General features: G+C 42.7%; 1 protein-coding gene across 1 annotated transcript in view; it reads left to right on the top strand.

Moving 5' to 3' along the window:
- The first annotated feature begins 6,056 nt into the window (after positions 1-6,056).
- Positions 6,057-17,484, top strand: part of LOC139402660 (uncharacterized) — a 28,367-nt gene continuing 16,939 nt past the window's right edge. The window contains exons 1-3 of the mRNA XM_071146547.1: positions 6,057-6,298; positions 6,521-6,642; positions 10,621-10,717. Of these exons, the coding sequence (XP_071002648.1) occupies positions 6,287-6,298; positions 6,521-6,642; positions 10,621-10,717 (231 nt within the window). The 5' untranslated portion in view covers positions 6,057-6,286. The remainder of the gene's footprint in view (positions 6,299-6,520; positions 6,643-10,620; positions 10,718-17,484) is intronic.

Below are 17,484 nucleotides of genomic sequence, written 5' to 3'. Positions count from 1 at the left end.
GGTTATGGTTAGGGTTGGGGTTAGGGTTCGGGGGAAAGGATAGCTAAAAGCATTAGGGTTAGGGTTGGGGTAGGGGTTAGGGTTAAGGTTAGGGTTCGGGGGAAAGGATAGCTAAAAGCATTATGGTTAGGGTTGGGGTAAGGGTTAGCTAGAATGCTAAGCAGTTGAAAAATAGCAACAAAGTCGTAAGTGCTTGAAAAGTTCCTTATTGGCTAAAATGCTGAAGTTGTCCGTAATTACAGTATATTCAAACACGTAACCTTTGAGTTGCTCGACATTCTCGTTATAAAAAACGACCCATCCACCCCGACCGACCACCCTCATATTGTTTTGCCTTAAGTAACCTTCTGTTTTAAGTAACTATACCAAACGTAACATATCATACTAATTTGAGTGTCCCAGATTTAGCTTGACTATGTTACGCCTCATAAGTCCTCAACTCGCAGCTTCATTAAATAGTACCCGTAAAACACCAGTCTCAACGTCAACAGTGAAGAGGCGACTCCGGGATGCTGGCCTTCTAGGCAGAGTTGCAAAGAAAAAGCCATATCTCATACTGGCTAATAAAAAGAAAAGATTAAGATGGGCAAAAGAACACAGACACTGGACAGAGGAACTCTGCCTAGAAGGCCAGCGTCCCGGAGTCACCTCTTCACTTTTGACGTTGAGACTGATGTTTTGTGGGTACTATTTAATGAAGCTGCCAGTTGAGGACTTGTGAGGGGTCTGTTTCTCAAACTAGACACTAATGTCCTCTTGCTCAGTTGGGGACCGGGGCCTCCTAATCCTCTTTCTATTCTGGTTAGAGCCCGTTTGCGCTGTTCTGTGAAGGGAGTAGTACACAGTGTTGTACGAGATCTTCAGTTTCTTGGAAATTTCTCACATGGAATAGCCTTAATTTCTCAGAGCAAGAATAGACTGAAGAGTTTCAGAGGAAAGTGCTTTGTTTCTGGCCATTTTGAGCCTGTAATCGAACCCACAAATGCTGATGCTCCAGATACTCAACTAGTCTAAAGAAGGCCAGTTTTATTGCTTCTTTAATCAGAACAACAGTTTCCAGCTGTGCTAACATAATTGCAAAAGGTTTTCTAATGATCAATAAGCCTTTTAAAATGATTAACTTGGATTAGCTAACACAACGTGCCATTGGAACACAGGAGTGATGGTTGCTGATACTGGGCCTCTGTACGCCTATGTAGATATTCCATAAAAAATCAGCCGTTTCCACCTACAATAGTCATTTACAACATTAACAACGTCTACACTGTATTTCTGATCAATTTGATGTTATTTTAATGAACAAAACATTTGCTTTTCTTTAAAAAACAAGGACATTTCTAAGTGATCCCAAACTGTTGAACAGTAGTGTAAGTATCTTACACAGACACACACACCGTGAACGGTCAACATGGTCAAGTTAATCTGGGAGAACCTCATATTTTCAGTTGACTTCACAGAGGAAGCTGCGATTGTGATGTGATTTCCTGTCTACAGGGTCATCATCTCAGTTCCCCTCGATGTTCCCCTTTCTAGGCTTTCCCATGGAGGTGAAGGACCATGTGTCTGTCTGTATGGTGTTAGTGTGGCAGTGTGTCATTGTGTTTGTATGTGTTAGTGTATGTGCGCGCGTGTGTGTTCACTCACCTGTATGCATAAACCTTTCATTGTTTAAATCAACATCCCTAATCTTCACTTCTGTACTTAAATTCAGCCACCATCTGTACCTTCAATGATCTAGAACTTCAAATGCTTCTGCTTTTTAATATTCCACTTCTGGAAATAACAACAACGCACTCTACTTTCAAACAGCCAACGTCTAGTTACTAAAGGGATGCATTTCAATGTATAAACAACTCTAATCGGAAGCTCGGTCAAACAAAAACATGTGGTCTTTCATGGGTTCACTTCAACAGCCATCTATCTATTGTGATGTACAGTTGAAGTCTGAAGTATACCTACAGTAACGTTCTTCGAAATGAGCGGACCAAGCCATATCTATTGTGATGTACAGTTGAAGTCTGAAGTTTACCTACAGTAACGTTCTTCGAAATGAGCGGACCAAGCCATCTCTATTGTGATGTACAGTTGAAGTCTGAAGTTCACCTACAGTAACGTTCTTCGAAATGAGCGGACCAAGCCATCTCTATTGTGATGTACAGTTGAAGTCTGAAGTTTACCTACAGTAACGTTCTTCGAAAGCGGACCAAGCCATCTCTATTGTGATGTACGGACCAAGCCATCTCTATTGTGATGTACAGTTGAAGTCTGAAGTTTACCTACAGTAACGTTCTTCGAAATGAGCGGACCAAGCCATCTCTATTGTGATGTACAGTTGAAGTCTGAAGTTTACCTACAGTAACGTTCTTCGAAATGAGCGGACCAAGCCATCTCTATTGTGATGTACAGTTGAAGTCTGAAGTTTACCTACAGTAACGTTCTTCGAAATGAGCGGACCAAGCCATCTCTATTGTGATGTACAGTTGAAGTCTGAAGTTTACCTACAGTAACGTTCTTCGAAATGAGCGGACCAAGCCATCTCTATTGTGATGTACAGTTGAAGTCTGAAGTTTACCTACAGTAACGTTCTTCGAAATGAGCGGACCAAGCCATCTCTATTGTGATGTACAGTTGAAGTCTGAAGTTTACCTACAGTAACGTTCTTCGAAATGAGCGGACCAAGCCATCTCTATTGTGATGTACAGTTGAAGTCTGAAGTTTACCTACAGTAACGTTCTTCGAAATGAGCGGACCAAGCCATCTCTATTGTGATGTACAGTTGAAGTCTGAAGTTTACCTACAGTAACGTTCTTCGAAATGAGCGGACCAAGCCATCTCTATTGTGATGTACAGTTGAAGTCTGAAGTTTACCTACAGTAACGTTCTTCGAAATGAGCGGACCAAGCCATCTCTATTGTGATGTACAGTTGAAGTCTGAAGTTTACCTACAGTAACGTTCTTCGAAATGAGCGGACCAAGCCATCTCTATTGTGATGTACAGTTGAAGTCTGAAGTTTACCTACAGTAACGTTCTTCGAAATGAGCGGACCAAGCCATCTCTATTGTGATGTACAGTTGAAGTCTGAAGTTTACCTACAGTAACGTTCTTCGAAATGAGCGGACCAAGCCATCTCTATTGTGATGTACAGTTGAAGTCTGAAGTTTACCTACAGTAACGTTCTTCGAAATGAGCGGACCAAGCCATCTCTATTGTGATGTACAGTTGAAGTCTGAAGTTTACCTACAGTAACGTTCTTCGAAATGAGCGGACCAAGCCATCTCTATTGTGATGTACAGTTGAAGTCTGAAGTTTACCTACAGTAACGTTCTTCGAAATGAGCGGACCAAGCCATCTCTATTGTGATGTACAGTTGAAGTCTGAAGTTTACCTACAGTAACGTTCTTCGAAATGAGCGGACCAAGCCATCTCTATTGTGATGTACAGTTGAAGTCTGAAGTTTACCTACAGTAACGTTCTTCGAAATGAGCGGACCAAGCCATCTCTATTGTGATGTACAGTTGAAGTCTGAAGTTTACCTACAGTAACGTTCTTCGAAATGAGCGGACCAAGCCATCTCTATTGTGATGTACAGTTGAAGTCTGAAGTTTACCTACAGTAACGTTCTTCGAAATGAGCGGACCAAGGCGCAGCGTGGATTGAGTTCCACATCTTTTTAACACAAAGTGAAACTAGAAACAAAAACAACAACTACAAAGACCGTGACAACGTAGTGGCCAAACACAAACAGTATCCCACAACCCAGGTGGGAACAATGGAGAACTTAAGTATGATCCCCAATTAGAGACAACGATAATCAGCTGCCTCTACTTGGGAACAATACCAAGCTCACCAACATAGAAATAGGAAAAACTAGAACACCCCCCAAGTCACGCCCTGACCTACAACACTATAGAGAACCAAGGGCTCTCTATGGTCAGGGTGTGACACATACACCTTAGCCAAATACGTTTCAACTCAGTTTTTCACAATTGTTGACATTTAATCCTAGTAAAAATTCCCTGTCTTAGGTCAGTTAGGATCACCAGTTTATTTTAAGAATGTGAAATGTCAGAATAATAGTAGAGAGAATGATTTATTCCAGCTTTTATTTATTTCATCACATTCCCAGTGGATCAGAAGTTTACATACACTTAATTAGTATTTGGTAGCATTGCCTTTAAATTGTTAACTTGGGTCAAATATTTTGGGTAGTCTTCCACAAGCTTCCCACAACAAGATGGGGAAATTTTGGCCCATTCCTCCTGACAGAGCTGGTGTAACTGAAAGTCAGGTTTGTAGGCCTCCTTGCTCGCACACGCTTTTTCAGTTCTGCCCACACATTTTCTGGGATTGAGGTCAGGGCTTTGTGATGACCATTCCAATACCTTGACATTGTTGTCAAATTGTTGCCAAATGGTCAAGCCATTTGGCCACAACTTTGGAAGTATGCTTGGGGTCATTGCCCATTTGGAAGACCCATTTGCGACCAAGCTTTGACTTCCTGACTGATGTCTTGAGATGTTGCTTCAATATATCCACATAATGTGACCTCATGATGCCATCTATTTTGTGAAGTGCACCTGGCCCTCCTGCAGCAAAGCACCCCCACAACATGATGCTGCCACCTTCGTTCTTCACTTTTGGGATGGTGTTCTTCGGCTTGCAAGCCTCCCCCTTTTTCCTTCAAACATAACAATGGTCAATATGGCCAAACAGTTCTATTTTTGTTTCATCAGACCAGAGGACATTTCTCCAAAAAGTACGATCTTTGTCCACATGTGCAGTTGCAAACCGTAGTCTGGCTTTTTTATGGCGGTTTTGGAGCAGTGGCTTCTTCCTTGCTGAGCGGCCTTTCAGGTTATGTTGATATAGGACTCCTTTTACTGTGAATACAGATACTTTTTTACCTGTTTCCTCCAGCATCTTCACAAGGTCCTTTGCTGTTGTTCTGGGATTGATTTGCACTTTTCGCACCAAGGTGCATTCATCTCTAGGAGACAGAACGCGTTTCCTTCCTGAGTGGTATGACGGCTGCGTGGTCCCATGGTGTTTATACTTGCGTACTATTGTTTGTACAGATGAACATGGTACCTTCAGGCGTTTGGAAATTGCTCCCAAGGATGAACCAGACTTGTGGAGGTCTACAATTTTTTTTCTGAGGTCTTGGCTGATTTCTTTTGATTTTCCCATGATATCAAGCAAAGAGGCACTGAGTTTGAAGGTAGGCCATGAAATACATCCACAGGTACACCTCCAATTGACTCAAACAATGTCAATTAGCCTATCAGAAGCTTCTAAAGCCATGACATCATTTCCTGGAATTTTCCAAGCTGTTTAAAGGCACAGTCAATTTACTGTATGTAAACTTCTGACCCACTGGAATTGTGATACAGTGAATTATAAGTTAAATAATATGTATGTTAACAATTGTTGGAAAAATGACTTGTTATGCACAAAGTAGATGTCCTAACCCATTTGCCCAAACTATAATTTATTAACAAGAAATGTGTGGAGTGGTTGAAAAACGAGTTTTATTGACTCCAACTTAAGTGTATGTAAACTTCCGACTTCAATTGTATGAAGTGAGTCATTTCTTCCTATTGCAACAGAGAGCTAGCCTGCTTCCAGGTCTGTGTGTGGTGTCTTGCCAAACAATGACCATAGGAGTTGGGCCTGACGGCACACAGTAATCAGGGACCAGGCTAACAAGGAGCTACCGAAGCCACAGAACTGTGTGTGGTGATGACGTTGATGCCATGTCATACCTGGAAAGCCAACATTTTCAACATAGGCAGGAGTTTAATGAGTGGATAGCTAGTACACAAGCAGACTGTGAATTGTCCATTTAACACTCAAACAGCTGTGTTCTTGTAATCTATTGTTTTTCCATTTTACAACTCATGACCAGTTCCTCGTTCTGCAGAAGATCCTCTTTTGGCAAAATAATAGTCCCTCTTGTGTGCGTGTACCTACTTCCTCTCTGGCTGCTCGGTTCACATGATGCAGAAGTGCCTGGTCAACCCTCCTATACAAAGCTATTTAAGTCAGGACTTGTGGTACTGCCCACACACTACCAGTAGGAAGACTGCTAACGCTCACTACCAGTAGGAAGACTGCTAACACTCACTACCAGTAGGAAGACTGCTAACACTCACTACCAGTAGGAAGACTGCCTACACACTACCAGTAGGAAGACTGCTAACACTCACTACCAGTAGGAAGACTGCCTACACACTACCAGTAGGAAGACTGCCTACATACTACCAGTGGGGAGACCTAGAGAAGGATATGGATATCACAGTAAGTGATATGACTGCATCACTTCCCTTCCAGTTTATGTTGTAGTTTTCTATTTGAATTGTAACAATGTAGGGTAGGGTAGTAGAAATGTGAGGGATCAGGGATATGCTCTTTGGTCTTTTCAACAATGTATACAGTAGTAGTCGTCACGTGGAGGCTAAGGCTTTGTTTTCAACTATGTATGGTAATGTGAGTTGCTATGATTTCCATTCCGGTCCATAGGATTCACCTGTGAAGGGAGGTATCTCTATACTTCACACAGAGGAGGATGGGAAACACCACTATGAAGTGGAGAAGATCCTCAAGTTCAAGAAAGGAGGACAAAGAGGAGGAGCCTTCGCCAGGTAACCTCTGATAACCTCTGTTTTTCTGTGAAGAATTTGAATATACTGTAGGTTGAAACCTTTTAAGGATAGAGGAGTTGAGACATTTTAGAGGGAAACAAGAGGGACTTCCCATAGTAAAACTCCTTTATGATGTAAGGAAATAGTTTTTGATCTAATGTCAGGGGTGAGGTCACAGAGTTATTTAATTTGGTAATTCCACCCCTGAATGTCATAAAAAGCTGTATTGTTTTTCTCCAGGTCCGTGTAGATTGAACCACGGGGTCTGTGTAGATTAAACCACGGGGTCTGTGTAGATTAAACCACGGGGTCTGTGTAGATTAAACCACGGGGTCTGTGTAGATTGAACCACGGGGACTGTGTAGATTGAACCACGGGGTCTGTGTAGATTGAACCACGGGGTCTGTGTAGATTGAACCACAGGGTCTGTGTAGATTGAACCACGAGGTCTGTGTAGATTGAACCACGAGGTCTGTGTAGATTGAACCACTGGGTCTGTGTAGATTGAACCACTGGGTCTGTGTAGATTGAACCACGGGGTCTGTGTAGATTGAACCACGGGGTCTGTGTAGATTGAACCACGGGGTCTGTGTAGATTGAACCACGGGGTCTGTGTAGATTGAACCACGAGGTCTGTGTAGATTGAACCACGGGGTCTGTGCAGATTGAACCACGAGGTCTGTGTAGATTGAACCACGAGGTCTGTGTAGATTGAACCACGAGGTCTGTGTAGATTGAACCACGAGGTCTGTGTAGATTGAACCACGAGGTCTGTGTAGATTGAACCACGAGGTCTGTGTAGATTGAACCACGAGGTCTGTGTAGATTGAACCACGAGGTCTGTGTAGATTGAACCACGAGGTCTGTGCAGATTGAACCACGAGGTCTGTGCAGATTGAACCACGGGGTCTGTGTAGATTAAACCACGAGGTCTGTGTAGATTGAACCACGAGGTCTGTGTAGATTGAACCACGGGGTCTGTGTAGATTGAACCACGAGGTCTGTGCAGATTGAACCACGAGGTCTGTGTAGATTGAACCACGGGGTCTGTGTAGATTGAACCACGAGGTCTGTGTAGATTGAACCACGAGGTCTGTGTAGATTGAACCACGGGGTCTGTGTAGATTGAACCACGAGGTCTGTGTAGATTGAACCACGAGGTCTGTGTAGATTGAACCACGGGGTCTGTGCAGATTGAACCACGAGGTCTGTGTAGATTGAACCACGGGGTCTGTGTAGATTGAACCACGGGGTCTGTGCAGATTGAACCACGAGGTCTGTGTAGATTGAACCACGAGGTCTGTGTAGATTGAACCACGGGGTCTGTGCAGGGCCATATTAAGAAATCATAGGCCCCAGGGCTTTGTTTTTTTTTTTTATTGAGATCCCCTTTAAAAAAATCTGCCTTTTTAAAAATGCATATCATGCAAATCTACATAATTTACATGCCAGAAGACATTAGCTGAATCTTTTTTAATACCACACAAATGACCGAAATGACCGGCTACTCTGACACTGACAAACTGAGATCAATCTGGTCATGAATTCAAGCAAACAATAGCCCCAGCCAATGAAGCGACACACAGATTGTACAATATTTGGAGGCAATGTACAGTATATATATATATATATATATATCATAGGCTACAGTAGGCTGCTAAATACAATTTCCAGTGGCACACTGACTTTCCTAATGATGAAGATGAAGCCATAGGCTACTCACGGTGATGACCGATGCGCCCGTCGTAGCAAACGCCTGTCTCAAGATGAGCTACACGTTGGGTGTTGTTCTATTGGTTCTACAGAAAGCCTGTCTCAAGATGAGCTACACGTTGGGTGTTGTTCTATTGGTTCTACAGAAAGCCTGTCTCGAGATGAGCTACACGTTGGGTGTTGTTCTATTGGTTCTACAGAAAGCCTGTCTCAAGATGAGCTACACGTTGGGTGTTGTTCTACTGGTTCTACAGAAAGCCTGTCTCAAGATGAGCTACACGTTGGGTGTTGTTCTATTGGTTCTACAGAAAGCCTGTCTCGAGATGAGCTACACGTTGGGTGTTGTTCTATTGGTTCTACAGAAAGCCTGTCTCGAGATGAGCTACACGTTGGGTGTTGTTCTATTGGTTCTACAGAAAGCCTGTCTCGAGATGAGCTACACGTTGGGTGTTGTTCTATTGGTTCTACAGAAAGCCTGTCTCGAGATGAGCTACACGTTGGGTGTTGTTCTACTGGTTCTACAGAAAGCCTGTCTCGAGATGAGCTACACGTTGGGTGTTGTTCTATTGGTTCTACAGAAAGCCTGTCTCGAGATGAGCTACACGTTGGGTGTTGTTCTATTGGTTCTACAGAAAGCCTGTCTCGAGATGAGCTACACGTTGGGTGTTGTTCTATTGGTTCTACAGAAAGCCTGTCTCGAGATGAGCTACACGTTGGGTGTTGTTCTATTGGTTCTACAGAAAGCCTGTCTCAAGATGAGCTACACGTTGGGTGTTGTTCTACTGGTTCTACAGAAAGCCTGTCTCAAGATGAGCTACACGTTGGGTGTTGTTCTATTGGTTCTACAGAAAGCCTGTCTCGAGATGAGCTACACGTTGGGTGTTGTTCTATTGGTTCTACAGAAAGCCTGTCTCGAGATGAGCTACACGTTGGGTGTTGTTCTATTGGTTCTACAGAAAGCCTGTCTCGAGATGAGCTACACGTTGGGTGTTGTTCTATTGGTTCTACAGAAAGCCTGTCTCGAGATGAGCTACACGTTGGGTGTTGTTCTATTGGTTCTACAGAAAGCCTGTCTCAAGATGAGCTACACGTTGGGTGTTGTTCTATTGGTTCTACAGAAAGCCTGTCTCGAGATGAGCTACACGTTGGGTGTTGTTCTACTGGTTCTACAGAAAGCCTGTCTCGAGATGAGCTACACGTTGGGTGTTGTTCTATTGGTTCTACAGAAAGCCTGTCTCAAGATGAGCTACACGTTGGGTGTTGTTCTATTGGTTCTACAGAAAGCCTGTCTCAAGATGAGCTACACGTTGGGTGTTGTTCTACTGGTTCTACAGAAAGCCTGTCTCGAGATGAGCTACACGTTGGGTGTTGTTCTATTGGTTCTACAGAGAGATGAGTCTTCTCTTTTCAGCACTTCTCTTTACATTTGCTTTCCAAACTGTACGTTTTTGTTTTTCCCGCAATATTGTATTTTGAAATGTGCAAAAAGGGCAAACCGACATCCGGAACCAAACATAGAAATATAATCCATAGATGAAGTTCCCATTTTAGTCAGGACTGGCATCCATTGCTAGTGTACCCATGAGTTTAAATTGCCAGGGTAAGAGGTTATAAAATCCTTCTATGGATTGTATGTCTATGGCCACAAGCAACAATCTGTAGCCTATAGTTTGCTACAAATGACATGTTATGGCGTCAGGTGCAATTTCCTGACGTGGTTTAGGTCCACTTGTAGAATCTATGCCAAGGCACATTGAAGCTATTCTGGCAGCTCGTGGTGGCACAACACCCTTCAAGACATTTTATGTTGGTGTTTCCTTTATTTTGGCAGACACCTGTATGTGCTTGTGATAAAACTTAATTCACAGTTTAAAAAATAAATAATAATCTATCGATTTTCATCGCTAAATCTCTGGTGTATTTTTAACATTGAGATCGGGCTCTGGTGGTTGGATAAAAAAATTTTTTTTTAAATTATAAGAATACAAAAATGTCATACCGACATATTGACCAGTCACATTTATTGATTGTGCAGTTTATTTTAATTATTTTATTAATAAGTTACCCAATCAAGGCAGGGCACCCACAGTTGCCCACGTGGGCCCTCTACCTCCTCTCCTTCCCCGTCTGATGATTAGCAGAGCGGCAGCAGGCAGTTTACACTCATTGAGAGTCCTCCTGTGGTTGGCAGTTGCAATGAAAAAACATAATAAATATATACAAATATATATAAAACAGGTATGTGGTGGTGTTGTTGTTCCTCAGTGAAGGAGACAAGCTCCTGACGATCAATGGAGTGGACCTACAGGATCTATCCCCAGAGGCCTTCGCCAAGATTCTGACGGAAGGAAACCCCATGTTGGTGAGTGATATAGCTGGAGGAGAGTTCTTATATCACTCCACTCTCTTCATGGGTTGCATGTTTCATCACAATATTGTTTTGAACTAATGCCCAACTGAGCATTCTACTAAAATGTATTGTCAATGAGCACGGATTAAGATTTCATCAAAAGTTAGAAATACAATGCCATTCAAAAGGATGCAAATAATTAGTAGCAAAACCTTTTGTCCTCATTTTGATGTCGCCAGATTGACTTTAGATGCAGTATAACGTTAGCTAAAATTGAGGTAGCTGCCGTTAGCATTGCTAGCTATTTTTTGACGAACTTTGCTAGCTAATGACAACATTGCCATCTGTCTAAAGTAAATTTGACGACATGATAATGCTGGAAAAGTTGTTTCTTACAAAAAATTGTCATCTTATTTCCAGTCACTATAGTGTAATTTAGACTAAACAGCCGTACCCTCCGTCCAGAATGACTGGGCTTATCACGACTTTAGGGCACCACTATTACGCCGCCGGTCAGGGTTGCCAGGTCTGGCAGAAATGGATTACTCAAAACCCACCCACAAGGCCTAAACACTAACAATTGTTAGTTTTTTTCGCAGCAAGAAAGGAGTTGGCACAATTAGCCAATAAACCATTTTTTTCAATAACGTTATCGAGTGAATATCGACTTAACTTCTAAAGACTTAAGAAACAACATTCTGTTTTCCATCAAATACTAATTATTGTGAACTAATATGACTAGCTAAGGAATTTGAATATCAAATCTAATTGTATTTGTCACATGCGCCGAATACAACAAGTGTAGACTTTACCGTGAAATTCTTACTTACAAGCCCTTAACCAGTGCAGTTCATGAAGAAGAAAATATATAAGCCGTCTTATTGCTTGGGGGTAGAAGCTGTTGAGGAGCCTTTTGGTCCTAGACTTGGCGCTCCGGTACCCGCTTGCTGTGCGGTAGCAGAGAAAACAGTCTATAAAATTAGGGTGACTGGAGTCTCCTACAATTTTATGGGCTTTCTTCTGACACTGCCTGGTATATAGGTCCTGGATGGCAGGAAGCTTGGCCCCAGTGACGTGTTGGGCCATACGCACCAGCTTTGTATATAATAAAAAAAATATTTAACCAGGTAGGCCAGTTGAGAACAAGTTCTCATTTACAACTGTGACCTGGCCAAGATAAAGCAAAGCAGTGCGACAAAAACAACACAGTTACACATGGGATAAACAAACGTACAGTCAATAACACAATAGAAAAATCTGTGTACACGGTGCGCAAATGAAGTAAGGAGGTAAGGCAATAAATAGGCCATGGAGGTGAAGTAATTACAATTTAGCAACTTACACTGGAGTGATATGTGCAAGTAGAAATACTGGTGTGCAAAAGAGCAGAAAAACAAATATGGGGATGAGGTATGTAGTTGGTTGGATGGGCTATTTACAGATGGGCTGTGTACAGCTGCAGCGATCGGTAAGCTGCTCTGACAGCTGACACTTAAAGTTAGTGAGGAAGATATGTCTCCAACTTCAGTGATTTTTATTTTTGTAATTAGTTCCAGTCATTGGCAGCAGAGAACATGAAGGAAAGGCGGCCAAAAGAGGTGTTGGCTTTGGGGATGGCCAGTGAAATATACCTGCTGGAGCACGTGTGACGGTTGGGTGTTGCTATGGTGACCAGTGAGTTGAGATAAGGCGGAGCTTTACCTAGCAAAGATTTATAGATGACTTGGAGCCAGTGGGTTTGGCGACGAATATGTAGCGAGGACCAGCCAACAAAAGCATACAAATCGCAGGGGTGGGTAGTATATGAGGTTTTGGTGACAAAACGGATGGCACTGTGATAGACTGCATCCAATTTGCTGAGTAGAGTGTTGGAGGCTATTTTGTAAATGACATCGAAGTCTGGGATTGGTAGGATAGTCAGTTTTACGAGAGTATGTTTGGCAGCATGAGTGAAGGGAGGCTTTGTTGCGAAATAGGAAGACGATTCTAGATTAAGCATGTCCAATTTTGGATTGGAGATGCTTAATGTGAGTCTGGAAGGAGAGTTTACAGTCTAGCCAGACACCTAGGTATTTATAGTTGTCCACATATTCTAAGTCAGAACCGTCCAGAGTAGTGATGCTAGTCGGGGGTGCGAGCCGCGATTGGTTGAAGAGCATGCATTTCGTTTTACTAGTATTTAAGAGCAGCTTGAGGCCACGGAAGGAGTGTTGTATGGCATTGAAGCTCGTTTGTTAAGTGTCCAAAGAAGGGCCAGATGTATACAGAATGGTGTCGTCTGTGTAGAGGTGGATCGAAGAATCACCCGCAGCAAGAGCGACATCCTTGACATATACAGAGAAAAGAGTCGGCCTGAGAATTGAACCCTGTGGCACCCCCATAGAGACTGCCAGAGGTCCGGACAACAGGCCCTCCAATTTGACACACTGAACTCTATCTGAGAAGTAGTTAGCGAACCTGTAGCGCCTTACGGTCAGATGCCGAGCAGTTGCCATACCAGGCGGTGATGCAACCGGTCAGGATGCTCTCGAAGGTGCGGCTGTAGAACTTTTTGAGGATCTGGGGACCCAAATCTTTTCAAATCTTGTCGTCAGCGAACTTAATGATGGTGTTGATGTCGTGTTTAGCCACGCAGACGTGGGTGAACAGGGAGTACAGGGGGGGACTAAGTACACACCCCTGAGGGGCCCCAGTGTTGAGGATCAGTGTGGCAGATGTGTTGTTGCCTACCCTCACCACCTGGGGGCAGCCCATCAGGAAGTCCAGGATCCAGTTACAGAGGGAGGTGTTTAGTCCTTAGCTTAGTGATGAGCTTCGTGGGCACTATGGTGTTGAATGCTGAGCTGTACTCAATGAGCAGCATTCTCACATGTGTTCCTTTTGTCCAGGTGGGAAAGAGCAGTGTTGATTGAGATTGCGTCATCTGTGGATCTGTTGGGGCGGTATGTGAATTGGAGTGGCGATATGTGAATTGGAGTGGGTCTAGGGTATCTGGGTGGATGCTATTGATGTGAGCCATGACCAGCCTTTCAAAGCACTTCATGGCTTCTGATGTGAGTGCTACAGGGCGGTAATCATTTAGGCAGGTTACCTTCACTCCCTTTGGCACAGGGACTATGGTGGTCTGCTTGAAACATGTAGGTATGACAGACTCTGTCAGGGAGAGTTTGAAAATCTTAGTGAAGACACTTGCCAGTTGGGCCATGCATGCTTTGAGTACACGTCCTTGTAATCCATCTGTCCCGCAGCTTTGTGAATGTTGACCTGTTTAAAGGTATTGCTCACATCGGCTACCGAGAGCGTTATCGCACAGTCATCCAGAACAGCTGGTGCTCTCGTGCCTACTTCAGTGTTGCTTACCTCGAAGCGAGCATAAAAGGCATTAAGCTCGCCTGGTAGGCTCATGTCACTGGGCAGCTCTCGTCTGGGTTTCCCTTTGTAGTAGTATCTGTAAAGTGCGTAGAAAGATGTCAAATGTTTTTTATAATCAATCCTCAGGTTGTTTTTACAATATATAATCGATAATATGTCAACCGGAATGTAGCTTCTTCCATAGGCGAAAGAGAGAAAATGGCTGTTGCGCATGAAAAACTCTGCTGGCACCCAGCCATCCACTGACACGATGGGTTCTTTCTCGCTAATTTTTCTAAATAAAAGCCTGAAACTATATCTAAAGACTGTTCACAGCTTGAGGAAGCCATAGGAAAAGGAATCTGGTTGATATCCCTTTAAATGGAGGCAAGGCATCCAATGGAACAGAGAGCTTTCAGGAAAAACAGCACCTTTCTTGTTGGATTTTCCTCAGGTTTTCGCCTGCAATATCAGTTCTGTTATACTCAGACAATATTTTGACAGTTTTGGAAACTTTTTAGAGTGTTTTCTATCCTAATCTGACAATTATATGCATATTCTAGTTTCTGGGCCTGAGAAATAGGCAGTTTCAAATGGGTATGTTTTTTTTTTTGCCCAAAAACTGAAATACTGCCCCCTACACTCAAAGTTAATCTTGTATTGATGCTTTACTTGTTTGATGGTTCGTCTGAGAGCACAGTGGAATTTCTTATAAGCGTCCAGATTAGTGTCCCGCTCCTTGAAAGCGGCAGCTCTAGCCTTTAGCTCGATGCGGATGTTGCCTGTAATCCATGGCTTCTGGTTGGGGTATGTATGTACAGTCACTGTGGGGGACGACGTCGTCGATACACTTATTGATGAAGGCGATGACTCCTCAACGCCAATGGATGAATCCTGGAACACTTCTGTATTGAGCGAGTCACCGGTACTTCCTGCTTTAGTTTTTGTTTGTAAAGCAGGAATCGGGAGGATAGAATTCTGGTCAGATTTGCCAAATGGAGGGCGAGGGGGAGCTTTGCATCTCTGTGTGGAGTAAAGTTGAGTTTTTTTAAATGTATTTTATTCCCACCTCTGGTTGCACATGTGACATGCTGGCAAAAAATTGGTACAACTGATTTAAGTTTACCTGCATTAAAGTTCACGCCCACTAGGAGCGCCGCTTCTGGATAAGCATTTCCTTGTTTGCTTATGGCCTTATAGAGTCGGTTGAGTGCGGTCTTAGTGCCAGCATCGGTCTGTGGTGATAAATAGATGGGTACGAATAATATAGATGAGAATTCTCTTGGTAGATAGTGTGGTCTACAGCTTATCATAAGGTACTCTACCTCAGGCAAGCAATACCGCGAGACTTCTTTAATATTTTAGACATCGTGCAACAGCTGTTATTGACAAAAAGACACACACCCCCACCCCTTCTCTTACCAGACGTAGCTTCTTCTCTGTTCTGCCGGTGCATGGAAAATCCCACCAGCTCTATATTGTCCGTGTCGTCATTCAGCCACGACTCGGTGAAACATAAGATATTACCATTTTTAATGTCCCGTTGGTAGGATAAACGTAATCGTAGGTCATTAATTTTATTTTCCAATGATTGCATGTTAGCAAGTAGAACAGATAACAGTGGGAGTTTACTCGCTCGGTCTACGGATTCTCAGCACCTTCTTTTCCTCCATCGTTTCTTCACGCAAATGACGGGGATTTGGGCCTGTTCCCGGGAAACCAGTATATCCGTCTCGTCAGACTCGTTAAAGGAAAAAGCTTCTTCCAGTTCGTGGTGAATAATCGCAGTTCTGATGTCCAGAAGATATTTTTGGTCGTAAGAGACGGTAACATTATGTACAAAATAAGTAAAAAAAACAAGTAACAAACAACGCAAACAAACGAACAAAATAGCTCAGTTGGTTAGGAGCATGTAAAACGTTCATCTTATATTTTGTGAGAGAAAAGATAATTTGCCCTTATTAAACTTAAAAAACGAATGTAGGGCTATTTTCTGGAAAATGTGCCAGATGTTAAGACTACAAACCATTATAAATGGCCTATTTGCGAGATTGACTTGTCATTTCAATCAGCGTAGGCTAGGCCTAATGACTAAAATCCAGGTTTATGATTGTAATTCAACTTCGTCATGGTTTGGGTAGCTGGATGCAGGTAGCTTATAGCCCCTGATAGGCCTACATCTCATTTCAGATAACCTACAGTAGCCTAGGCAAGATGTAACATGAACGATTTAGCAGCTTGCTTAGTTCGAATTGACAGACTAATTCATTCAACATGAATATCGAGGCGATTTCAAGGTAATAAGTGCTTCAGTTGCCGAATAGGCTACTGAGGATGGGGTCGTAATTTCAATCACTGAACCAAATGTGAACGATAGACCTATGCTTGTCAACAACAGCCAGTGTTTTTATTTATTTACCTGTAGTCTAATCTGACTGACTTACTTTCAATATAATCAATTCCAACAAACAGCTGATTGGCAATTGAGTTAGTACTGTGACCATGATCACAATTGAGTTAGCACTGTGACCATGATCACAATTGAGTTAGCACTGTGACCATGATCACAATTGAGTTAGCACTGTGACCATGATCACAATTGAGTTAGCACTGTGACCATGATCACAATTGAGTTAGCACTGTGACCATGATCACAATTGAGTTAGCACTGTGACCATGATCACAATTGAGTTAGCACTGTGACCATGATCACAATTGAGTTAGCACTGTGACCATGATCACAATTGAGTTAGCACTGTGACCATGATCACAATTGAGTTAGCACTGTGACCATGATCACAATTGAGTTAGCACTGTGACCATGATCACAATTGAGTTAGCACTGTGACCATGATCACAATTGATAACATCCAATTTCATTATCTAAACATGGCCATTCATAATTGTATAACAACAATAAACTGAAGTTATAATATAGCCTATTTATTAAATCCAGTGGTTTAAAGTACTTAAGTAAGAATACTTCAGTATTACTTTGTTTTTTAGGGTATCTGTACTTTACTATTTATGTTTTTGACAACTTTTACTTTACTACATTCTTTAAAAAAAAAGTAGGTACTTTTACACCATATATTTTCCCTGACAAAAGTACTCTTTACATTTTGAATGCTTTAAGGACAGAAAGTGTCTAATTCACACATTTATCGAGAGAACATCCCTGGTCATCCCTACTGCCTCTGATCTGGCAGACTCACTAAACAGAGAACATCCCTGGTCATCCCCTGCCTCTGATCTGGCAGACTCACTAAACAGAGAACATCCCTGGTCATCCCCTGCCTCTGATCTGGAGGACTCACTAAACAGAGAACATCCCTGGTCATCCCTACTGCCTCTGATCTGGCAGACTCACTAAACAGAGAACATCCCTGGTCATCCCTAATGCCTCTGATCTGACAGACTCACTAAAC

The sequence above is a fragment of the Oncorhynchus clarkii genome, unplaced genomic scaffold, assembly GCF_045791955.1.
Source record: "Oncorhynchus clarkii lewisi isolate Uvic-CL-2024 unplaced genomic scaffold, UVic_Ocla_1.0 unplaced_contig_5436_pilon_pilon, whole genome shotgun sequence".
Lineage (NCBI taxonomy): Eukaryota > Metazoa > Chordata > Actinopteri > Salmoniformes > Salmonidae > Oncorhynchus > Oncorhynchus clarkii.
This window is presented reverse-complemented; position numbering and strand designations above follow the sequence as displayed.